The sequence below is a fragment of the Dama dama genome, chromosome 27 (assembly GCF_033118175.1).
Source record: "Dama dama isolate Ldn47 chromosome 27, ASM3311817v1, whole genome shotgun sequence".
NCBI classification, from domain to species: Eukaryota; Metazoa; Chordata; class Mammalia; order Artiodactyla; family Cervidae; genus Dama; species Dama dama.
Genome location: NC_083707.1, coordinates 41,283,877 through 41,310,872, shown reverse-complemented (window position 1 = coordinate 41,310,872; position 26,996 = coordinate 41,283,877). Strand labels below are relative to the sequence as shown.

The 26,996-nt window shown below is 40.3% G+C and overlaps 1 protein-coding gene across 4 annotated transcripts in view; it reads right to left on the bottom strand.

The window, feature by feature from the left end:
- PTPRM (protein tyrosine phosphatase receptor type M) overlaps positions 1–26,996 on the bottom strand; it is a 649,948-nt gene that overhangs the window by 256,260 nt on the left and 366,692 nt on the right. For all 4 annotated transcript variants that reach the window (XM_061131248.1, XM_061131250.1, XM_061131249.1 and 1 more), the window contains exons 8-11: positions 23,132–23,440; positions 16,141–16,250; positions 7,543–7,744; positions 4,654–4,756 (exon numbers count right to left, since the gene is read on the bottom strand). In XM_061131248.1, the coding sequence (XP_060987231.1) occupies positions 4,654–4,756; positions 7,543–7,744; positions 16,141–16,250; positions 23,132–23,440 (724 nt within the window). The remainder of the gene's footprint in view (positions 1–4,653; positions 4,757–7,542; positions 7,745–16,140; positions 16,251–23,131; positions 23,441–26,996) is intronic.

Here is a 26,996-nt window from a genome sequence, read left to right as displayed (position 1 = left end):
TAAGTCTCCAATGACTGCCAATGCATAGCATTAAAATAATCAGGGCTAAAGACATGGAAACAACCCAAAGGTCCATCGATAGATGAATGGGTAAAGAGGAAGGATGTGGTATGGATATAATGGAATATTACTCAGCTATAAAAAGAATGAAACAATGCCATTTGCAGCAACAAGGGTGGACCTAGAGGTTACCATACTAAGCGAGGTAAGTCAGAAAGAAAAAGACAAATACGATGTGATATCACTTATATGTGGAACCTAAAGTATGACACAAATGAACTTATCTATGAAACAGAAACAGACTCACAGACATAGAGAACAGACTCGTGGTTGCCAAGGGGTTAGGGGGTGGGGGAGGAATGGGCTGGGAGGTTGGGATTAGCAGATGCAAAGTGCTAATATAGAATGAATAAACAAGGTCCTACTCTGTAGCACAGGGAACTTTACTCAATATCCTATGATAAACCATAGTGGAAAAGAATCTGAAAAAGTTATACATATATATAAGTCATTTTGCTGTAGAGCAGAAATTAAACACAACATTGTAAATCAACTATACTTCAACGACAACAACAACAAAATTGGGGCTTCCTCTTTATTAGAAGAACAAAGTTGCTGCCATGAATTAAAATTATATTCACACAGTTCAGCTTCAGTGTTAATGTCCTGGTTGCTGATGTGATTTCTGCCCTCCTTCCCTATCTCCCTGCAGACTCACAACTGTAATAGATGTTTTCCCCACTCACTAGTTTCTCCTGAATGAATGAATCAAAGAATGATTTGGTAATCTTTGAACATTTCACTGAAATGAATATCAAAATATTTAATTAGTTAACATATTCAAGCTCTGAGTTTTAATTAAGAAGACACAGAGCTCCAAAACATTTATGAACAAATTAAAGCAACAATGCCTAAAGAACAAAAATGAGAGTCATTTGAATTACAACAACGTGATTGAGTCTCAAGCTACAGCCCATTAGAAGGTATAAAACATCATTAATGAGGGTTACTGCACAGAGCAGATTATAATACAAACACATACATCACGGAAGTAAAATCACGGACAGAACTTTTGTCAGTGCAAGAAAAGCACACCACTTTGTGTACAACTCATTCTTTATTTAGAGTTGCTCTTTTACTGCCAGATTAGAAGGGTTTGCTCTGTTGGACTGTGTCTGCATGTAATAAACAGTGGAGAGGAGAAAACAGAGAATGGAGGTGATTCTAAATGAGTAAAAGAAAATGAAGCTTTTCCTTGTCTTATTAAAGGAAAAAAACTGAATCCATGAATAGACATTAAAATTCTGTCCTGGGTGCCTGTTTACCAACCGGAATGATGGACTCGGTGTTCTTCCTGGCCATCTTGGGATTTAAATAATTTTATGTGACAGAGCTGGTGTGTTGATCAATAAAAAGACAACAATCACTTACACTGAGAGTTTAGTGCAATTTCAAGAATCTGCATTAAGCAAGTTGAGTGTCTGTAGTGGAATCAATATACAACCACCTCACTTAGTGAAGTGCCTCAGTGAAGTATGACTAAATTTTCAACACCAATGAATATGGATTAAAGAAAAATCAAATCAATCGAAAGAATGGGTTCTTTGCAATCACACAATGACAGTACTTTTGAACACATAATACTGCGCAAAATCCAGGAAAGCTAACAGATGTTCACTTCCATTTCCTCTTCTCATATTTATTTTACCATTTGGGAAAAGCTTTCTTGTATTGCAGTTTGATTACATGTGCATTTTGCAAATTTCCAGATGTGTTCAAATGTTTCAATCTACATTATGGCTTTATATTTTAGGTCCCTCTGATTCCCTAATCAGAGTTCTTATTTCTCTAAACATTAAATGAAATTGAAAATTTTCATATAACCCATTTAGATTGAGAGTATTATGGACAATTTTTTTCCAAACTAGTCTTTCTAGATATATTGGGCTTCCATCTACTCAATAGATAATCAGTCCCATTATGCTGCACTATAATAATGAATCCCTTGAAGAGAATATTCATTTTTCTGCAAAGAAAATCTTTTTGACAGGTGAGTCTGAGATAATTTCCTTTCTCAAACTTGTGCCAATAAAATTTTCCCATTTAAGACAAACATCCTTCCAGTAATGGTAGCATCTGTAGTGGATTTCTTTATAATGATACATAAGAGTTTGCCACAAGAATTGATCTTGATTCCAGCACTATAGATTTCCATGATGGATACAAATAGTAAATTTGTTCATTTCAAGTTGCTAACATTGTGAAAGCAGGCATAATAGAGGTAGAATGCAAAGTGACCCCCCCGGCCAGTTCCAGGAATGGTTAGCCAATAACAAGGTGATGTTTCATAAAAGCAAAACAGTGATGAACTTAGAAAATCAGGTGGTATGACAGGTGTGAAAGAGCATATGACAAGATAAACAGAAATCTTCTCAGAGTTAGAACTGGGCCTGATGAAATGATGGGGCACCTGCATTTTGGACACCCTGATCAGCATCTGAATTTATATTTTTATAGACATAGAAATAAAAAGCCCGAGGGTGTCTCCAACTAACTAGTAAGGCTCCAGAGTCTCTAAAAACAAATGCGAAAGTGTTAGTAGTTTAGTCATGTCTGACTCTTTGTGACCCCATGGACTGTAGCCTGCCAGGCCCCTTTGTCCATGGGATTTCCCAGACAAGATACTGGAGTGGGTTGCCATTCCCTTTTCCAGGGGATCTTCCCAACCCATGAATTGAACCGAGGTCTCCCACACTGCAGGCAGATTCTTTACCATCTGAGCCACAGGGAAGCCCAACATGTAAAGGAAAAGAACAAAAGCATGTCTTAGCAAGGCAGATAGTGGAAAACATGAATAGCCATTTGGGACACAACTGACAATTTTGAAAGACAAGAAAAGGAGTTCTGGGGAGAGGACTAACATGGATTACCCAAGGAAATGTTACTGGAAAACTTAAGACTTGGAAAGACCTACACAAAGATACAGATGACAATTCAGCTGAAAAGCTTAGGCAGAAAGAAGCAACAAGAACCGAAAAAGTGTAAAGGAGTTTCTGTAAGAATAAAACAGAATGTGGGAGAAATGGTTAGGATTTCAGCCTCCTTCAGTTTGGAGGCTCTGAAAGTAAATGACCTCCGCCCCCTCATGTCATCATGAGGCCTTTTGACACAACCCTGACTCCTGTCCTCATGGTATGTTATTGCTGAGTCTGGGCAGCTCTTAAATTTGTCAGAGAAAAACAATGTTCTCAAGACCATGGCTGGAGCATGAATTTTCCTTTAATAATAATTCAGCGTTCTGGAGTGAACAATGTCTGACCTGCAGTTATAGGTACGCTTGGGTCTTGGACGGACATCTAATGAGGGTGAGTCTGGGTCTTTCAGTTTGTGCAACCCCTCAGTGCCACACATATCAATCCAAAGGGCCTGGGTAGTGTCAGTGGCATTGCTTTTCTTGCAGAAATAATTTCTTACACCTGGAAGAGAGCTTTTACATATTTCAGAGCATTCTCACTCACTGCACTTATGAATGGCCATCCGAAAAGCCTTACAGGGGCTACTACATTAAGAAAGCAGAGTAAATTAAAAATTATCTCCTGCCATTTTGTAGGGTTTTCAAATAAAAATGTCTGTTTCTGCCCTAATTTGATCTCTCTATCAACTAATGCTTGTCCATTTTTCATCCTGAGCCTGTGAACTGAAACTTATATATCTTATCAGGCAGAAGGAAGTTCAGTGACTCACTCTTTGATACTGTAGAGAAAACGTGATCAAAGACGGCCAGGTTTCAGAAGGTTAATGAAATAAAACTCTACAAAAGGCACAGGGAAATGAACCCCACACAGTCTTATTTGTGAATGTAGATGTTTCCTTGGAGAATGCTATTCAAAGGAATAGATTATTTTGAAGGGAAGCGATTCTGATAGCACAAAATATCTGAATACTTCTGAAACGACTAGAAATTTCATTTATATAAATTATTGAGTTTATGACAAGTTCATATTCAAGAGTTATTCAGGCATTCCTTTGCTCCTTTCTAAGAAGAATACATTTATTCATTCACTGTAAAAGTTATAATTTGCAATTTCTTGGCTATATAAATCATCATGTGATGAGAAATGGGGTCTACATGCTGGTAATAAACCTAAATCTGTTCAAATAAAGACTTCACAATTGTCTTTCCAATCACCTGTTTCTTTAAAAAAGTATAGTCATATACTACACATTCAATGGAGAGATTAGCCAGTTTACTAAAGATTAAAGATTTAAAACTCCATGTAAACAAAACAAATAGACAAAAATAACTCACAAAACCTATTTAAGGAATACAGCTCAGGACACTGATACCATCTGCCCATGGGTAACTAAACTGCAGAGAGCAACTACCTTTTAGGAGGAAAGCCACCTCTGAACAGACTGGGGTTTTGGTTCCTTAACTTCAAAGAACAACCACGTGCATCAGAATCAAACTCCTTACATAACACTTGATCACCCACATCAAAGCCCCTTCTTTCCCCTCAGTCCTTTCTTTTAATTAGAGCTCATAAGGACATGGTTTTCCATGCTGACTGAGGTCTGCGGCAAGGCACACAGGAGAAACGAACCCATCTGATTTGGGTTTTCACCTAAGACAACCCCTTGCCGACTCCGTACCTGACAGGTGCACCTCGGCTGTGTGCAGGTTTCAGCAGGACCGTCACTGTGTTGTCCGTCTGATTCAAGGGCGTCTCCAGTTCATAAGCCGGCATGGAGGGCGCTGGGGAAGATGCAGAAGATGGGAGACCCATGATTTCTGGTTTGCATTTTCTTCCTACTTTCATTTACAATGAGCACTAAGAACACAGTACACTTAGTCTATTAATAAATTGCCATGAACAGCCTTTATTATATCTGCCCAACCCCTAACACGAGGGACAACTGTTATAACCAGCATGTGTTGACTTTGGTCTTGAGTTTAACCTGGGAGGGGGCGTGAAGGGACTTAGGACTCTGTTTATTGATTTGGGTTCTCCCTTGATGGATGTAGCCATTACACCCATACATTCATGCACATCATTGTAATTATATTGTAAATTGTAAAATAAGTTTAATTTGTGTGCTTTTATGTACATATGTTTTTCTCAAAAAATTAAATGCAAATTTAAGAAATAATCGCCAAGATCATAGAACTGATCATTTCAGTTCTCCCATCTAAGGCAAGGTTTCTTGTGTCCCAAAGGTTCACTGGAGATGTGAAGAGGTCCTCAGGAGTCAGAGGGCCTTGCTGGACTTAATGAGCACTTGTGGGCTCTTCTGGAAAGTATGACTGTGAGAAAGATATTGAATTGAAGTAACAAAGGCTTGGGTTTGACTTTCTGCTGCATTTTGTCTCAACCAGCATGAAAGCTCAGGGACAATTATTATCTCTGAGGCTTCAGATTACTCATCTTTTAAAACAGGAGAAATTATCCTGTAGGATTATTATGGGAATTCAAAGGGATAACAGACAAAGAGAGTGGGGCAAATATAATTCTACAAACGTTCAATCTCTTCGCAGCACAGATCCTATTTCCAAGGCCATTTCTGGGCATTCTTTGTTTTCTAAATTAAGTCTAATTATGACAAGATAACGGAGCTCTTGAATAATTTTGTGATCACTGTGGACACGAGATATCATTTCATGAGGGCTGTGATGCTGAGGGTGAGGGCACATGGCCTTTTTAAGACCCTCAGGTTTACATAACTGATGAGAACATTAAAGATCATTTTTAGCAAATAGTTTCTAAAATCTCTTACATATAAAAAGCTTTTATGTAAAAGACATGGATTATAGCTCAGGTCCATTTATTGGATTTTCTCAGCACTAAAATTAACTTAAATTCTACTAAAAATGAACTCCAATTCATGGCACAGAAATCACATTTTATATAGAGAGTAGTTCTCGGAGGTCCATGAAAGTAGAAAATGGGAGGTCTATAAACTAGAAAATTTTTTTTGAACTATAAAAATCAAATATTTACTGCTAATGAACCTTTTCAGCATAACTAAGATGTTAACTGGCTTTGCTTTGGGATAGAGCTGCAGAACTTGATGAGCTAAGAGTGATCAGACTTACGCTAACCAGAACTTTTATCTAACACAAATGGGAAAAATGAATTAGTTTCTAAAAGAGTAGCCTCTTAAAGATAATAACCTTGGAGATAGGATTTCCATGGGGAGAAGTTACCCCCAAAAGGGGGATGTGAAGCTATATACATTGGCATACATGACCTCTTTAAATCTCTGTGATAAATTCATATACCAAATTAATACCATCTTGATTTACATCCAGGGTAAATTCACTTGATCAAGGTTAGAGAAGAAGTACTTGGGAAAATAACAGCTAGGACTCAAATTTTCTGATTCCATGCCCAATAGTCTTTCTACACACCCATTTGTACCACTTAATGTCATTTTCCCAGCCTCCCAAGTATTCTTCCTCCTTTATAATTCTCTACATTGCTCTTATGAGCTAAAACTTTCTGTCAACTATCAAGTGTCTATTAAACTTCAAGTTAAGTTTGTACTCATAAATTAACTCTTACACAATGCAAAGTTATCTCTTAAGCTATATCTGCTTAAAATAAAAATTCCAAACCTCCCTCCTCTCTCAAAACCTAATAGAATGCTTACTGTACTTGAGTTTATCTTCCTCCCTTCAGTTCTAAAGGAAAACTTAAAACCTTTCACAAAACTAGGGATGAGGGACAACAGGCATGAAAATCAGGCTATCACTTGGCTAACCCTTACTGATGAGAAGTGACCTCCCTCAGCCCCCACCCTACTCTTCTAACCCCCAACTAGTCATAGCCCAAACTCAAATACTTCTGCACTTGGATCCAAAGGGGAAAAATGGAAGAGAAAAATGTTCCTGGAACTGTTCTTATGGCTGCTGCATTTCCCACACCAGATGGCAACTCCATTTCCTCTAGTCTGAAGCTCAAAGACATTTTCTGCACAGTCGCACGTGCCCAGAAATACTTCCCAAGTTACGTCTTCTATTGGGTGGCATAATTGAGTCTTTACAAGAAATGAGATATAAGTGCCTGGCTCCCCCTGCTCCCCACTGCCTGTAGTCACCTCTCTTTTCTGGCTGTGAAACCACTAATGGTGAAGGTCCAGGGAAGGCTGATTCTTCGGGAAGGGACTCCACGTAAAGCTGCCTTTCTGCTGAGCACTCCATCATGAGAGATCTCCTTACAGACATTTTCCCAACCCTGCTGCTCTGGGAACTTGGGACGGAGAGGGCAGAGGGTCCTCAGAACACGATCTTCTGCTCATATTCAAGTTCTCCAATATACACTCTTGAATCAGTGCCTACTTCCCAACCAGGATGACAATCTGAAGCTCCTGACTGGTAAATATTTGTAGCATTTCACTGAATTTCATGAGCCTGATTTTCATACATTCCCAAATATGAATTTATGTGTACGTTTGGATGAGCATTGCACACTTGACAACGGGAATGAGAAAGTACTCAAGGGCTACTTCTGATAAAAGACAAAGCTCATGAAAGTCTGATACCTGATATTTTGGTGGTGAACTGATTTGTTGCCGGGGGTCCAAAGCCCTTAGCCGTGCTGGCTCGGATGGTGAAGGAGTACGTGGTTCCTGGATACAGTCCAAAAAACAGGAAGTGGGTTTCATTTCCCAGTTTTGAAACTCTTCCACTTTGATTGGATAGATCTATTTCTGGGTCAAAGGAACTGACTGCTTTGTAGGTGATCTGTAAGAGAATAAGAATGTGATGAAGTGTCTGGGCAGATGGACGAAAATGGTGTCTTTATCCAATAAACCCTCCTGATGCATGCATTGTCAGATGCCTGATGACAAGCTCTCCTGTTCCCTTGGACTCTTCGAATCCTGGACCAGGGAACAGGCACAGGAACTTGGCCAAAACTGTTATGAGTTATTACTTTTATAGACAGAGGAACTGAAAGCCAGTAGATTAGAACATAAGGAATGAGTTCATGTTCAAGCTAATACCTTGAAGTTGTTTGCTTTCAAAATGTCACATTGGAAAACTACATTACAGATGGCTTAAAACAAAATAACAAAATAGACAACCGACTCAAACAGTTAGGACCCGACAAGGGGACGGCCTCATCTCTCACCCGGGGGGCCAGAGTCTGGTTTTGCACTGAAGAGGATTACTGTCTACTGAGAACAACAGTACTTTTAAGTGTTCTACTCCATGTGGGCAAAGACATCTGCTCCAAAAATAAATCCTAGATGCTCGTCAACAGCTCTTGATGTTATGACTGTGGTGTTTGTGAAGTGTCCTATTCATTTTTCTTCTTTAGAGCAAAGCTGTCCAATAGGACAGTCAGGATGGGAAGGTTCTATTCTGCACTATTCAGCATGGTGGCCTCTAACCACAAGGGACCATGGCTGGTGAGACTGAGAAGCTGAACATTTTTTTTTTAAATTTTTTTATTAGTTGGAGGCTAATTACTTCACAACATTTCAGTGGGTTTTGTCATACATTGATATGAATCAGCCATAGAGTTACACGTATTCCCCATCCCAATCCCCCCTCCCAGCTCCCTCTCCACCCGATTCCTCTGGGTCTTCCCAGTGCACCAGGCCCGAGCACTTGTCTCATGCATCCCACCTGGGCTGGTGATCTGTTTCACCATAGATAGTATACATGCTCTTCTTTTGAAACATCCCACCCTCACCTTCTCCCACAGAGTTCAAAAGTCTGTTCTGTACATCTGTGTCTCTTTTTCTGTTTTGCATATAGGGTTATCGTTACCATCTTTCTAAATTCCATATATATGTGTTAGTATGCTGTAATGTTCTTTATCTTTCTGGCTTACTTCACTCTGTATAATGGGCTCAAGTTTCATCCATCTCATTAGGACTGATTCAAATGAATTCTTTTTAACGGCTGAGTAATATTCCATGGTGTATATGTACCACAGCTTCCTTATCCATTCATCTGTTGATGGGCATCTAGGTTGCTTCCATGTCCTGGCTATTATAAGCAGTGCTGCGATGAACATTGGGGTGCACGTGTCTCTTTCAGATCTGGTTTCCTCAGTGTGTATGCCCAGAAGTGGGATTGCTGGGTCATATGGCAGTTCTATTTCCAGTTTTTTAAGAAATCTCCACACTATTTTCCATAGCTGCTGTACTAGTTTGCATTCCCACCAACAGTGTAAGAGGGTTCCCTTTTCTCCACACCCTCTCCAGCATTTATTGCTTGTAGACTTTTGGATAGCAGCCATCCTGACTGGCGTGTAATGGTACCTCATTGTGGTTTTGATTTGCATTTCTTGAAGCTGAACATTTTATTTCATTTTATTACTATTTTAAAAAATCCTTTAAAAAAACTCAAGTATAGTTGATGTACACAACTTAGCAACTAAACAACAACAAGCTGAGTGTGTGCTCAGTTGTGTCCGACTCTGCGAGCCCATGAACTGTAGCCCGCCAGGCTCCTCTGTCCATGGGATTTCCCAGGCAAGAATACTGGAGTGGGTTGTTATTTCCTTCTCCAGGGAATCTTTCTCACTCAAGGATCGAACCCATGCCTCCTGCGTTGGCAGGAGGATTCTTTACCACTGAGCCATCTGGAGGGCCTACACACTGTTAATACCAAACTCCTAATTTATCCCTTGTCCCCCTTCGCCCTTGGGTAGACATCTCCTAACTTATCCCTTGTCCCCCTTCCCCCTTGGGTAGACATAAGTTCATCTTCTATGTCTGTGAGTCATTTTACTTGAATTAACTAAAATTTAAAGTTAAAATGCCCAAATGACCAGGAGCTGCCATTTTGGACTCAGTGCATTTCTGGAAGTTTTCATGATGTTTATCACATAACAGTGTTCAAAGCACCCTGGATGAGTCTGGATTGTGTGAAAATAAATATAACATAGGTGTCTTTAAATTCTGCCCTTTCAAATGATGCTTGAAAGAATTTGACTCTAAGTAGTTCATCAACTCCTCAAGAACATGCATTTTAGGGGTGATTACTAACTTCTCCTGGTTGTAATGACATAATTTTTAAATGCGGCATATTCAAAAGTTTTAAATTGCAAAACTGAGCACTTTTCTTGCTTTCGAATAGGTTAAAGTTACTTATAATTTATGTGCATGAACACTAACACTGTTATTATACCAAGTGATAACTGACATTCTTTCTTCTTATATTTATACCATGTCATTATAATTAAGGAGACCTCTCTGAGAGAATATTTAGATTGAATCAACTGAGCAATGGCAAGAAAATGTTTGCTGTATGTATTAATCACTGCCGTGCACGATACCATCAGAGTCTGGCAGCAGATCTGCTGTTAACCCTCTCACTGGTTTCCTTCTCAAGGTTCCTTGGAGTCAAGAGTAAGACTGAGTCCACTCGTGCTCCTGGCCAGTGACTTCAATGCCACCTCTGTGTACCTAGCTGCTTACATTGATTCCCACCCTGAGAGCCCCAGAGAAAGCAGATATAAGCTGTGACAACATAGCCACTCCCCCCAGTCCATTACTTCACTCATTCACAACATCTCCACTGCATGTCTCTTGGGTGCCAAGCACGGTGCTCTGGGCTGGGGTCTCACATGGTGACTCAAACGTGGTGCCTGACTGGGGGGAGGGAGCAATCTGGTGGGTTAAGGAGAGATGCAACCCAGAAGTTTTGACACAGCCTAATCAGAACACAACGGCCTTCCTGGTGGCTCAGTGGTAAAGAATCCACCTGCAATGCAGGAGATGTGGGTTTGATCCCTGGGTTGGGAAGATCCCCTGGAGTAGGAAATGACTACCACTCCAGTATTCTTGCCTGGAGAATCCCACGGACACAGGAATCTGGTTTACAGTCCATGGGGGTCACAAAGAGTCTGATATGACTTAATGATTGAACAACAACAAGAAGGGAATGATTTCAAAGAGACTGCTGGGTGTTCAAGACTGAAACCAAAGACATGTCCATCCCCGTCTCAAGCTGGAGCTTGCATTCCGTGTATTCACAAATCCATCCCAAACCCAGCCTGAGGATCTCTGGATCTGCTAAACCCCAGCAGTTGTGACGGTGTCCCCACCATCCATCCGGCAGTAACTTATGGAGTGCTCTAAGAGCTCTTTGTGGTCTGAAATCGTGATTAAACATGACAAAGGAATTCGAACTTTCCATATAACTGTCTCTTTTTCTCTCAAGAGTGACACCTTATTCTTTTTGATCCCACTGTGATAGGTAAATATTTGGCCCTTAGTGTATGTTCTCCTGGGGACTCCCGGGGAGAGCAGGTGTGCGCTCACAGACACGCTCACAGTGCAGCAAGGAGGATGTCAGCTCCGCTGGTGCCAACGGCAAAGCAAACAGCAGAGGCTTCATCAGAGCACTTGCTGTTTTACCACGGTTGAGGGGTTTGGGCTCACCTCTAGTCATGACCTTGCAGGATCAGCTAGACTGGGTTTCTTAACTCTCTTTTGGTAACACCCCTCAATAATTTGTTTAAAAGCACAAATTCTCTCTCCCTGACCCATAACAATGCACATATTTTTGTTGTCTAGTTGCTAAGTCGTGTCCAACTCTTTGCGACCCCATGGACTGTGACCCGCCAGGCTCCTCTGTCCATGGGATTTCCCAGTCAAGAATGCTGGAGTGGGTTGCCATGCTCTCCTCTCGTCCTGACCCAGGGATCAACTCATGTCTCCCGCACTGGCAGGCGGATCCTTTACCAGTGAGCCACCACAATGCATGTATAAACTTCTCCTAAAAATAAAAACTAGTGAACCCTCTCCCTCATCTGAGAAATCCCTAAAGAGCAACTCTGTCGTGTCCAAGTGGACACAAAATGTCAGAAAGTGCATGGAACCCCCCTAAAACTCATCCAGAGCCCTGGGAGTCTGAATTCCAGGGACAAAAAGGTTCATTGGAAACAGAGTGAACTTGACTCTAGAACTCCATGGCCTGCGAGGAGCTGATGGTGAGTAAGCGCCTCTCCTCCTGAGTGGTACGTCTGAAGGGCACCCAGCTCCGTGCTCGCACACAAATGTAATGTGCCTTTTCGGTATTTATTTTTTCATTTGCTCATTCAGCATGTCTGGGAAGCGCCTAGCAAGTACCAGGCTGTGGATGGCAGCAGGGACTCCCAGGAGGGAAGTCCAGGGCTCAGCTCACACTTGGCCATTTCTCTGGCTGAGGGCCAAGTCGATTCTAACAACACCTCCATTGAGAAAGAACCCTGATGTTCCAGGGTGAACCCAAAGACTTCATACAAAACCCATGCTGAAAACAAAGTGACATGCAGACCACACAAGTGGGATCAGATTAGGTGAGATGGAATGAGCACACATTGGGTGATTTCTGATTGGCAGGTTGTTGCCTGAGGCACTCCAGCATCATCTTCCCCTCTCATGACTAACTCTCAAATCCTAGAGAACCAAAACGGGATAACACACCATCTCCGACCATGGCTGCAATGCCGGCCAGCCTTAACTAGGTCCTTCAATGCATGCACAAGCAATCAGAGGAAGCAACAATTCAATCTGATTCCCGGGGACACAAGAACCTAGGATACTTCAGAGAAAAGTTCAAAATTTGACTGAAATGCAGGAAAGATTAGAAGTGCCTTAGAAGGAGAACGAGGGGAAGGTGTTGGGAGGAAAGAAGGTATCAGTAGAAGCAGGTGTGATGGATCAGGCTTGTGGGGAAAAGAAAATTCCATACACACAGCTCCTTCCATTCCAGTTGAAAATCATGGCAGAAGCAGTAGTGAATATCAACCGGGATATTCACAGGAGGCCTGGAACACTGATGCCAAACAGGCCCCTCAATTCTCCTTCTCTCCACCCTTTGATCTGTCTCATTGGGCTTCCCTAGTGGCTCAGACAATAAAGAATCTGCCTGCATTGCGGGAGTCCTGAGTTCAATCCCTGGATTGGGACGATCCCGTGAAGAAGGAAATGGCAACCCACTTCAGTATTCTTGCCTGGAGAACCCCATGAACAGAGGCTACAGTCCATGGGGTCACAGAATCGGACATGACTGAGCAACTAACACTTTGACTTTCTTCCTTTGAGGGGACACTGGCTCACTCAGCCCAGCTCTCCAGGCGGGGGTTTTGAGGGATTTTTAACGCTCAGGTTTTCAGCTGACGAGTCCAGACTGTTCTTTACTACGTGTCTGACAATCCTGCATGCACTGCTGCATGGAGGCAACATGTGGTCCTCATTTCATTCTTTTCTATACTTAGTTGCTGACAAGACTGCTTACTTCTACTAGAGGAGGGAGGGGATCTTAGATAGTCTGTCCTCTTCCTTATACATACTGAGTGATTTCTTTTTTTCTAATGCTTGTTGATGTGTTACTCTCATGACCAACAACCAGGAGTTTATTCACTAAGCAATCAAGAGCCATTTAAAGTTGGTGGGGACAATGGAAATACTGGGACATGTATCCCTGTGCACTGGGGAAAAGTGAAAAGCGAGTCTTTCAGTTGTGTCTGAAATTGTGTGAAATTGTGTGCTGCATTGCAGGTGGATTCTTTACCAACTGAGCTATCAGGGAAGCTCTTACTCACTGATAAACTTCCTTAACCAGGCTCGACCTGTGGTGTTTGCATTTTGATGCTGTACTGGGCTTAGTCACCCAGTCATGTCCGACTCTTTGCAACCCATGGCCTATAGCCTGCCAGGCTCCTCTGTCCATGGCATTTCCCAGGTAATAATACTGGAGTGGATAGCCATGCTCTCCTCCAAGGGATCTTCCTGATCCAGGGATCAACCTGCATCTCTCATGTCTTTTGAATTGCAAGCGGATTCTTTACCAACTGGGCCACTTGGGAAACCCTCTTCTTACCTATATCTGAGTTTTAAGACCTGATTTATGACACAGTGGGCTTCCCTTGTGTCTCAGCTTGTAAAGAATCCACCTGCAATGCAGGAGACCTGGGTTCTATCCCTGGGTTGGGAAGATCCCCTGAAGAAGGGAAAGGCTACCCACTCCAGTATTCTGTCCTAGAAAATTCCATGGACTGTATAGTCCATGGGCTTGCAAAGAGTTGGACATGACTGAGCAACTTTCACTTCACTTTATGACACATCCACACAGCCCTTTTGTAGCAGCATTTAGATCAGTGTCAACTGGGACATCTTTGCTGCTGAAGTCAGAGAGATTAATGGGTTCTGCTTCTGAATTATGATTCCTATTGTTTTCACATAAAAGCTACTTCTTATACAAAGATTATGCTCCATGGGATCAGAAAAAAAGGATCTTGTCTTTATTTTCTGTCTGCCTAGATATCAACATGTGGCTTTCAGGACAAGTAGACTGATTTCTTGGAACTTAACATCAATTTCAAAGATTGTATATTTTTTAGTAAAATATTCTGTTATCCTAAGGTAAGAATCTAGAAGGCAGAACTAAAAAATGGTCACGGGGCCAAAAGTATTAACTAAAAGATTCTGATCACAGAGTTAAAAAAGAACCTGCTTGACTTGATTGTAAAAAACAACTCTACAAAAGCAAAGGCATGAATTTTCATAACACTCGATTCTTTCACGATGAAGCAGCCGAGGAAAGTGTCAATCATTCTACACGAAAATCAACTTTTTTCCTTTCCTCTTACTTTGTTTAGCTTTCAATGAACAACAATTCTTTTCTTTTTTTACATTTCAATACCAATTTTCCAAAGGTACAAGGAAGCATAGCTGTGAGGCTAGTTGGGTCAGGGAGATGGGTCACCAGTGATGACTGTCTGACAGCGAATCTTTCCCAGCTTTGTCAGTAGCTCTGAAAGGTATTCAGGTAAAGGTCCCGTGGGAAGAAAGGCTGCAAATTTTAGAAACCTAACAACATATAATTTTGTTGAATTTGCATTCATATAAGTGCTAGCTTGAAAAAATGCACCTGCTTGTTTCTATGACAATAGGCAGAGTGCAATCACGCTCACACAGATGTGATGATGACTGCTACCCCGCTAGGGCTGTTATTTTTTTCCCCTGAACAAGTCATCAGGTTCTGCTTTGCTCTCTATCAATAGACAAAACTATGTTACAGAAGTCTAAATGTGTTCGCTAATGCTAAGAAACCAAGAGACATTATTTTGTTGCTAACCCAAGACAATGTCTAGCAACTCTGCTAATTGGATCATCAGGGTTCTCCTATAATTCAGGAGTAAAGGAGTTTAGAGCTGGCGAGGACAGGATGCCATGGTTGCCTCCTAAATAATGTATATACTGCACATGTCTACTAAGTCACTTCAGTTGTGTCTTACTCTTTGCGACCCTATTGACTGTAGCCCACCAGGCTCCTCTGTCCATGGGATTTCTCCAGGCAAGAATACTGGAGTGGGCTGCCATTTCCTCCTTTAGGGGAATCTTCCTGACCCAGTGATCAAACCCGTGTCTCTTAAATCTCCTGCACTGGCAAGCGGTTCTTCACAACTAGCATCACGTTGGGAAGCCCAAACTAATATGAAATAGAGAACACATTGTTTTTAATAAGGGTGGTTTTTAGGGAGGAGAGGAGTAAGAGGGTGAGAGGTATGGAGAGACTAACACGGAAACTTACATCACCATGTGTAAATGGATACATCACCATATGTAAAATGGATACATCACCATATGTAAATGGATACATCACCATGTGTAAAATGGATACCCAATGGGAATTTGCTATACGGCTCAGGAAACTCAAACAGGGACCCTGTGACAATCTAGAAGGGTGGGGTAGGGAGGGAGGTTTGGGAGGAGCAGACATGGGTGTAGCTATGAATGATTATACATATTATACATTATGTATATACCTGTTGATATTTGACAGAAAACTACAAAATTCTGTAAAGCAATTATCCTTCAATTAAAAAAATAAAGTGGCAAAAAAAAGCAAAAAAAAAAAAGGTGATTTTTAAACTATGTCATGTTGTGGCTTTACATACAATAACAGGTAATCTGGACACATCTAAATCATTTTGAGTATACATCCTGAAACTATACATAATTTGAAAACTCATCTTTAATTTTTTTTGCTTCTATTCAGTAGCCATTATATTTAGTGAAAGCATTCAACTTCTTAAAAGGCATGATGCCACTATGTACTTTTAAATACTAGATAGGTGAGCAATCATACAAGTTATACTAAAAAATTAAATTACTAACAAGGGTATATCTTACCTCATATAGAGTGATAACACCATAGGTTTGAATTGGTTCTCGCCATTGAAGAAATATCTTCTCTTCAAAGGTACTTCCTTGGATGGATTCAGTAAGAACAGCACCTGGAACTACAAGTGGGGGAAATTGATATATATTTCAGTAAACTAAAAAAAAAAAAAAGTTTTTCTAGACTTGATAGGTTTTTTTTGATAGGTTTTTAACTCTCTATTGAGTCAAAAGATTTTAATAGATATATTCCACTTTCTTGCAAAAACCTGGAATTTAAAACCATTTTGGCTATACTGTCTCTATAAAGAAAAGAATTTCATCACGTTTTTCTCTAAAAAGTTTGAATCAGACAATTCAAGTCTTGTAAATAAACTTTTTTTATTTGGTAAATAAACTTTTATTGTTCAGAAATAAAGAAGGATGTAGAGTGATGTGAATTCCTACACATTAACTTATGAGACTGAAAACTGGTGCAGCCACTTTGGAAGATAGTTAAACATAGATAAATTACCATATGACTCAGCAACTTAACTCCTAGGTCTATATCCAAGAGAACTGAAAAGACTAGTCACTCGAAGGCTTGTGCACAAATATTAGGAGAAGCACTATTCATAATAACCAAAGAGCAGAAACAACCCAAGTCAGCTCATGATTTGATAAACATATCTCAATAATGTTTAAAAGATGGGGCTAGAGAAATGTTTTGTTAGCTGATGGAGGGTATGAGGAGCCCTTAAGAGTTGCTGAGATTGTGCCAACTGGAAAGACTGACCAGCATTTCAAGAGGACACAAAGGTCGTACATATTTGTTTAGTTGATGGACTACCTATAGGCAGAGGGAGGATATTGACAGCTACTCTAAATAGAACTAAGTGGGGTGTAGCAGAAAAAATATCACTGATTCAGATGGGAGGCCTGGGTTCTGATTTAAGACTTTCCAGGGATTAAACAGTGAAATCTGGGCAATGCACTGACCCTTCTTAGTTCTCAGATGTCTCATTTCTAAAATGAGGAAGTTGGAATAAGTTGATTCCTAATTCCAAAACTCTGAATACGTGTATATATAAATATATGAAAATAGTTACAGTTGTTCCAGATTGAAGGAATTGATGTGAAACTACAGTGAAGCAAAGAAACAAGATATTTAAGGAGGGATGATACTTGTGAGTTCCAAGAAAATTTGGATTTGGGGCTCTGAGACTAAAATGCTCATCACAGTCAGAAGCTGGACTATGATGGGCCAAACCAGAGAAAGCTCAACTCATTCTCTTCTCCTTGACCTTGACAGTGTTTATTTTGGTGTCATCAGGTTCCTAAAAGTATCAAGATGATTATGATATGTGTGGTTCTACTGCTTTATGATAATCTTCTGACTTCAAAATGTGTAGTAATCTATGTGGGGCTTCTCTGGTGGCTCAGACAGTAAAGAATCCACCTGCAATGCAGCAGACCTGGGTTCAATGCCTGGGTTGGGAAGTTTCCCTGGAGAACAGAATAGTTACACACTCCAGTCTTACCTTGAGAATCCCACAGAGGAGCCTGGCTGGCTACAGTCCATGGGGTCACAAAGAGTTGGACACGACTGAGCAACTAACACTTTGGCTTTCATTAATCTATGTACAGGTGCAAGGAGGGCAAAAACTTAGAAAAAACAAATCTTTGGTTTATTTCAATTAGTATAAATGGGAGTAAAATTTTAAAAAGAGATTGTCAAAATGATGTTGAATAGAGGGTATCTTAAAAGGATAATAAACTTAATAAAATGTACTGGAGGCCTTGTGATCATGAAAATGTTAACAACAGGAAAACCTAAATGGGATTCATATAATTGCTTTTAGGTCAAGAACAGATCAAGTAATTAAAATAAAATACCAGAAAGGTTAGTTAAATTAGGAAGATAGCACTTCATGGGAACTTAGGTCTGGCACTTGTTTTTAGAAGTTGTAGAAATTCATGATTTGGAGTATAGAACCATAATATATCTAAGTTTGTGGAATTGAGCCCTGTCTAGTGACACTCATAACAGCAATAAAAGATACATCTTTCCCATATATTTTCTCATAAAATAAATGATATTTTAACAAAATTATTATACTATAATAAAACTCACAATTTACAATGAATTGTAGCCTTTATTAGTGGCAGATAGTGACACTTCAGTTTTTTTTTCTTAAAGCTCAGTATTATCCATTTTTCTCTTTCTGTCCTCTTCTGCCTTTTTTGAAGTCTTTTTTCTTTTGTTCTTGTTAAGAAATACAATTTGAAATCAAAGTTTTTCTAATTAACTGGATGTTGGTATACTATGAAAACAATAGGTTTTCATTTGGAAGTAATGCATGCCCAACTCCAGGGACTAGCAAGCTCCTTTAAACACACAAACAGGTAAGTAACTTATTCTAACCTTAAGTTTCAACAGCACTTAACAGGATTCTCAGTTCATGTCAATTTGAAACCTCAAAGTTTTGATGGGTTCATGCCTCAGCATAACATCTCTCATCTCTACAAAAGACTTAATTTGACATTCTACCCTCATGATGAAAAACTACTGCTGATTTAAGCCTGAATTATGCAGGTCAGGAAGCAACAGTTAGAACTGGACATGGAACAACAGACTGGTTCCAAATAGGAAAAGGAGTACTTCAAGGCTGTATATTGTCACCCTGCTTATTTAATTTATATGCAGAGTACATCATGAGAAATGCTGGGCTGGAGGAAGCACAAGCTGGAATCAAGATTGCTGGGAGAAATATCAATAACCTCAGATATGCAGATGACACCACCCTTATGGCAGAGAGTGAAGAGGAACTGAAAAGTCTCTTGATGAAAGTGAAAGAGGAGAGTGAAAAAGCTGGCTTAAAGCTTAATATTCAGAAAACTAAGATCATGGCATCTGGTCCCATCACCTCATGGGAAATAGATGGGGAGACAGTGGAAACAGTGTCAGACTTTATTTTTTGGGGCTCCAAAATCACTGCGGATGGTGACTGCAGTCATGAAATTAAAAGATGCTTACTCCTTGGAAGGAAAGTTATGACCAACCTAGACAGCATATTATTAAGCAGAGACATTACTTTGCCAACAAAGGTCCGTCTGGTCAAGGCTATGGTTTTTCCACTGGTCATGTATGGATGTGAGAGTTGGACTGTGAAGAAAGCTGAGTGCCAAAAAATTGATGCTTTTGAACTGTGGTGTTGGAGAAGACTCTTGAGAGTCCCTTGGACTGCAAGGAGATCCAGTCCATCCTAAAGGAGATCAGTCCTGGGTGTTCATTGGACAGACTGATGCTGAAGCTGAAACTCCAATACTTTGGCCATCTCATGCAAAGAGTTGACTCATTGGAAAAGACCCTGATGCTGGGAGGGATTGGGGTCAGGAGGAGAAGGGGACGACAGAGGATGAGATAGCTGGATGGCATCACCGACTCGATGGGCACGAGTTTGAGTAAACTCCGGGAGTTGGTGAGGGACAGGGAGGCCTGGCATGCTGCGATTCATGGGGTCACAAAGAGTCGGACACAACTGAGCGACTGAACTGAACTGAACTGAAAAGATTATTAGCAAACTTGACTCTTCTATTTAATGACTAACAAAGTATTTTGAGTGCTTATTGCCTACTCAATATCATCCATATTGCTATAGAAAAAAAAAAGATGGCTTCTTCTCTCAAGTAGTTTACAGTTAAGAGGGAAAAATTATGTGTAATATAATGAGAGAATAAGTAAGGGTCAAGAGAAGTTGCTTTGATCTATTACAACAACAATAATAACACTCACCTATTAAAGACTCCTCTTCAACCACAAACAGCCCTGGATGAAAATGCCTTCTAACCCTAAAATGCTGGAGAGCTGCATGAGTCTTACTTCTCAGACAAGGAAATTAAGGCTCAGATACTTAAAGATCTTGTGAAGTGCAATAAGGTCAGAGGATGTGGAGAATAAGGGTGGGGAGGGTTGGAGACAGCTTCGTGAAGGACCTGAAATTGAGGAGAACTCTGGAAGGTAGTGGAGGAGGTGGAATGGAGGAGGCTAGGTGGGAGGGATGTGCAGAGGAGAACAGACTGTGGGGGGTGCTCAGGATATGAGGGGTGTGCACGTAGGACCCATGCCCAGAGGACTTCTCTGCACGATGCCCTGTGTGGGAGAAGAGGCGCCCAGTTCTAGAGTCTGAAACAGGAGCACCAACGACCTTGACAATCCAGATTTGGGCAAGGAGAGTCACTAATGGCTCTTGTGGAGACAGTGAGGTGATAAAAAGGTATTTTACATATAAGTTTAGTGAGTGGGTCTAGTGGTTTTCCCTACTTTCTTCAATTTAAGTCTGGATTTGGCAATAAGGAGTTCATGATCTGAGCCACAGTCAGCTCCCAGTCTTGTTTTTGCTGACTGTATAGAGCTTCTCCATCTTTGGCTGCAAAGAACATAATCAATCATGTGAACTGTAAACTTCCAGATGTTCAAGCTGGTTTTATAAAAGGCAGAGGAACCAGAGATCAAATTGCCAACATCCGCTGGATCATCGAAAAAGCAAGAGAGTTCCAAAGAAACATCTGTTTCTGCCTTATTGACTATGCCAAAGCCTTTGACTGTGTGGATCACAATAAACTGTGGAAAATTCTGAAAGAGATGGGAATACCAGACCACCTGACCTGCCTTTTGAGAAACTTATATCCTGGTCAGGAAGCAACAGTTAGGACTGGACATGGAACAACAGACTGGTTCCAAATAGGAAAAGGAGTACCTCAAGGCTGTATATTGATACCCTGCTTATTTAACTTATATGCAGAGTACATCATGAGAAATGCTGGGCTGGAGGAAGCATAAGCTGGAATCAAGATTGCTGGGAGAAATATCAATAACCTCAGATATGCAGATGACACCACCCTTATAGCAGAAAGTGAAGAAGAATTAAAGAGCCTCTTGATGAAAGTGAAAGAGGAGAGTGAAAAACTTGGCTTAAAACTCAACATTCAGAAAACTAAGAACATGGCATTTGGTCCCATCACTTCATGGCAAATAGATGGGGAAACAATGGAAACAGTGGCTGACTTTATTTTCTTGGGCTCCAAAATCACTGCAGATGGTGATTGCAGCCATGAAATTAAAAGACGCTTGCTCATTGGAAGGAAAGTTATGACCAACCTAGACGGCATATTAAAAAGCAGAGACATTACTTTGCCAACAAAGGTCCATCTAGTCAAAGCTATGGTTTTTCCAGTAGTCATGTATGGATGTGAGAGTTGGACTATAAAGAAAGCTGAGCACCGAAGAATTGATGCTTTTGAACTGTGGCGTTGGAAAAGACTCTTGAGAGTCCCTTGGACTTCAAGGAGATCCAACCAGTTCATCCTAAAGGAAATCAGTCCTGCATGTTCATTGGAAGGACTGATGCTGAAGCTGAAACTCCAATACTTTGGCTACTTGATGCGAAGAGCTGACTCATTGGAAAAGACCCTGATGCTAGGAGGGACTGGGGGCAGGAGGAGAAGGGGAAGACAGAGGATGAGATGGCTGGATGGCATCACCGACTTGATGGACATGAGTTTGGGTAAGCTCTGGCAGTTGGTGATGGACAGGGAGGATTGGCGTCCTGTGGTTCATGAGGTCGCAAAGAGTCGGACATGACTGAGCAAGTGAACTGAACTGAACTTAGTGAGTGGGTAGGGGGCCCTGGAATGGGAGAAATTGGGACCACAAAGAAAGGTCAGAAACTACTACAGAAGTTTCAGAATAAAATAATGAGATCTGGATGTAGGCAGTGGAAGTTGAGAGAAAAGAACAATCTACCAACATATTAAGTGAAATAAGTCAGACAAACATCACATGATATCATTTACATGTGGAGTTAAAAAAAAATGATACAAATGAACTTACCAACAAAACAGAAGTAGACTCAGAGACAGAAACCAAACTTATGTTACCAAAGGGGAAGGAGGGAGCAGGAAGAGATAAAGTAGGAGATGGAGATGAACATACACACACTACTGTATATAAAATAGATAAACAACAGGGACCTGCTATAGAGCACAGGGAACTTTCCTTAATATATTGCAATAATCTATGATGGGAAAGAATCTTAACAAGAATATATACCTATATTAATATATATTCAGTTGTATATATACATGTATATACGTACTGTTAGCCTCAGGTGTACTGCCAAGTTTAATGTATATCATATATAAATATATGATATATATAAACTTTTATATATTTATATATAAATATAAATAAATTTATATATATATCACTTATATTTATATGTAAAACTTTATATATATATATCTATAAAACTCTGCAGTACACCTGAAGCTAGCATTGCAAATTAACTAGACTTCAATTTAAAATATAGTTCGAAAAAACCCTTACGGCAAAAAGATAAAATAGACAGTAATATCACTGTTCATATTAATAAGGCTTCTGGAATACTAATGGTTTACTACTAAGTACTTCAGAAGTACTCTGACACATATTAATAGAAGTCTATTTATTGAAGTCTTGGTTATTGAGGTAATATTCAATTATAACATTGTTCCTATGGAAAAAAATGACTATTACTTGACCACTGACCTCATGTGGTAATTTCTTAGCATTGTGCTAAAGAGCAAAGGCAGCCTCTATCTGGGGCTGAATTTTAATCTGAATTATGGAAAATATTTCAGAATGCCATATGAATGAGTCCTTCCTATAGATAATCTAATACCCAAATAACACCTCAGTCCAACATGATGACAAAATTTGAAGAACTATTCAGAGTCATGTAGGATTATCGTATGTAGATAACTAATCATGTGACATAAAAGTTAAAACAAGCCTCTGTATCTTTATTGTCTTCACCTTTTTAAATCAGTGTTTCAGCAGATGCAGCACAGACACACGTGTTATTCAACATGGTAAGCAATTTTCTTCCATTTTCATTGTAAAGGTCTCAGTTAGAAAGAAACACAAGCTGCATTTTTGAAAGACTGAATGTTTCACACAAACACATCACTTCAAAGTACTCACGATCTTCATCCGTCTGCACTACGAGCTCCTGGCTCTCCTTCCGCCCCTCTGGATTCATGAGGATGAGCTTCACGCTGACGTTGGTGTAGGGCGAGAGGTTGGTGATGGTGTGTTGGGGGTGTGAGTTTTCTGTGTCCCAGCTCACTTCCTCTCGCACCTGTTCCTGCCCTCCAACTTTGTAACAGTAGTGGACCGTGAGGTTGTAGCTATGGCAACGGGTCACATTATACCCAAAGGGCTCCCAGCGGATGGTGATCTGCCGAGATTTGACTTCCACGACTTCCAGTTTCCTTGGGCCACGCATGGGATCTAAGGAGGAAAAGAAGGAAAAAGAAAACATAAGAGAAAAGGATAATAAAAGTTCTGGTGAAGCCTAGATGCCACAGATAATTATATTGGTCTCCAATTATCTTGTTTTCTCTTCTTCCATATGAATAAACTCTCTACAACTTAGCTGGGCATAACGCCACCCAGAATAAAGACTACAGTTTCCAGCCTCTTAAGCAGTGAAGGCTGATCCTTGAACCCAAATTTTGGTGGATGGCATACAAGGTGAGATGTCAGGGATGGTTTCTGGGGGGTCTCCTTGAGAGGAAGGGGCTCCCCATCTTTGTTCCTCCTTCTGTCCTGTTAGCTCGACTTAGGACAGCTTGCACTCATGGAGCCCTGATGGAGCATGATACACTTAAACATGAAGAATTCAAAGCAATGATAACAAAGAAATGGGGTTCCTGGTAATCACTGGGCTACCATACGAGCCCTGAATGGTCTACTCCCAATATTTTCATTAGAGGGAAATACAGTGCTTTTATTTAAGGCTCTTTCCTCTGGGGTTCTGAAACACAAAACTAATCTTCATGCTAACTGATGCATATACTTTTTATCTTTTTAAATTAATTCATAATTATGGAATTAGAAAACATAAAAGTAAAAGCTTGCAAATTCAGCATGAAATACAATGATTAAAGAGTATAAACTTCTGAGCAGAACTCTAGCCTTTTCAGGTTTTGATTTACAGAGAATTCCACACAGTCAATACTGAAGTAATTCTTTCCTACCCCTGATCAAGTCTCAGTGTTGGTCCTCAGCCCAGGCTCCAGGGACAGAGTTTGGAGCTTAGAAATCTAAATGATTTGCAGGAATACAAGCATTCTGATTGGCTTAAGAGAAAGAATATATACAGAGAAAGCGTTTTCATGCATATTTATTTTTTAATGAAGTAAAGTTGATTTACAATGTTGTGTTAATTTCTGCTGTATAGAAAAGTGATTTAGTTATACATATATATTCTATTTTTATATGCTCTTCCATTATGTTTTCTCACAGGATATTGAATATAGTACCCTGTGCTATACAGTAGCACCTTGTTATTTATGAGAAAGCTTAAACTTGTTTATGGAAATGATGATGAAAATACAATAATACTAATTATATACTGAGCCCTTATGATGTACCTTGCATCTTTCTAAGAAATTTACTTTTTATGGGTTTGGGGAGCACCTAATCTATTTACTTTAGTATAGCCATACATTCAATTGATCCATATATTTTGATTTTTGTTTTCCTTAAGGTAGTTACCATGTATGATCTATAAAGAGATGTATAATTGGAAAGGGGAAATACCCAAGAAAACTTGAGAAATAACAACTACCATGTACTGTGTGTTCATTTCCTATGTATGGGTTGTTTTGTATGTAATCTCCATTCCTTCAAACAATCCAGTTTTTTCCAAGATAGAAATAAAAACATTGTGACCATGATGGGCTCAACAAGTTGTCCAAGGTGAAGGATTGACTGTGGCTCTGCATTTGTATGTTTGACAATGAAACATATGCTGTTGCCACTCTACTGTAGAGTTTCCACCAAAATAAAGAGAGTAAGATTTAAAAAAAACAGCACGTTAAGACACCTAAAACTCCCCCAGAAACAAGATCAAGGGATGTAAACTAGAATAAAGTCCTGTGAATATAACCTTGGGACAAAAGTGCTGGGAAGAACCCTTCCCCCTTCTCCCTTTGGTTCCATGGAAGCTGGGTCCCAGGCCACATTCCCCAGCCTTGGTTTTCCAGACATCCACACCTATACTTTTTAGCCACCAGAAACCTGTCTGGACTATCACTGATATTCATGTCTTGCTTTTCACTGTGTGTAAATTCCTTGTTTTCTCCATTATTTAGGGCCTAGAGAGAACTTAGGGAACCCCCTTTTCTTGTGGTCTTCAACAAATGGAACGATTCATGTGAAATAATGCTCTGGGTTTGCATTTGTGAGACAGGGTTTATCTGCCAGTTATCTGTTCAAACCCTAACACAAGGTTAATCATGACCATTCATGCTACTCTGTCCTGTAATAACTCTGGGAACTGAGGACAAGTGAGGAAAAATTTCCCTGGAGAATCCTGAGTGGAAGATGCTCAGGGAATGTTACTTTTTACTGAATCATTTTTTTCATATTTAAATTACTAGTGTTCGGGAAAATATCACAAATAAGTTACCTAGTGATAACATTGAAGGTGTTTTCCAGTCTAGTTTTTACCATCTAAAGGCAATGTCTAATTTTATATAATGCTTCATTAGTTGAATGCTTACAAAAACTTTTAATACACTCCAGATCCCTTATATAAACAGATTAATGTGCATCTATTCACTCCTTTCCCTATTAATCACAAGTCTCCACAAGGACTATTCTAAAGCACTTTTCCAAGGTTTTCATCAATTTTACTTACTAAATGACTAAATGCTTCAAATATTAATTTCAACAAGCAGTGCAGTTCTAACTTAATTTCACTAGAAAAACTACTTTCTCCTGCAGAAGTAAGCCTGCATCATTTTAATATTCCTTAGCCAAGAACACACACTTGTGAATTAAGCCCCAGGATAAAACAACGAAGGCTCTGTCTACTGGTCAAGCTGTCCTGAAGTGCACGCTCTCTTTCCGTCTGTTATTACCTCTCAGAATCCCATCATGGTAAAGTGATGACTTCCTGTAAACTCGCCAATTCAAACAGCTAAGCCTAGCACAAACAACCATCTCTATGACCAAGTCCCCAGAGTTCTGATTGTCATGAATGGTATTAAGAGATCAGAGATGGAGGCTGTGTGAGTCCTGAGTCTTAGATGGAAACAGGGTTGTGCAGACTGGTTTGCATCTTGTTCCTGATCAGTGTAAACAAGACCATCTTGCAGAGGATTTTCCAAACAGAATATTTCTTTTCTTAAATATTCTAATTTTGGACTTCCCTGGGTGGAGCAGTGGATAAGAATTCACCTGCCAATGCAGGCAACATGGGTTCAATCCCTGGTCCAGGAAGATTCCACATGCCTCAGAGCAACTAAGCCCATGCACCCCAACTACTGAGCCCACGAACCATAAATATTGAAGCCTGTATGCTTAGGTCCAGCAAACTACAACTAATTAGCCTCTGTGCCTCAACTACTGAGCCTGTGTGCTGCAACTACTGAAGCCTGTGTGCCTAGAGCCCATGCGCCACAACAAGAGAATACACTGCAACGTGAAGCCCTCACACCACAACTAGAGAGTAGCCCCTGCTCTCCACAACTAGAGAAAGCCCGCACACAGCAACGAAGGCCCGACATAGCCAAAAGTAAATAAATAAATTTGCTCCCCAAATAGGAGAAGCTGTCCTGGAGGTGACAAAAAGACACTCTTCTAAAATGACGAATGCCACTGGAGGTGGTGGTAGGAGCCTTGGGTACTAATCTGAGTCCAGTTACTCACTCGCTATGAAATTCAGGGAGTGTCTTCAATTTGCTGAACCACATTTTGTGTGCATGCTGAGTCACTAAGTGGTGTCCAACTGTTTGAGACCCTATGGACTGTAGCCTTCCAGGCTCCTCGGTCCATG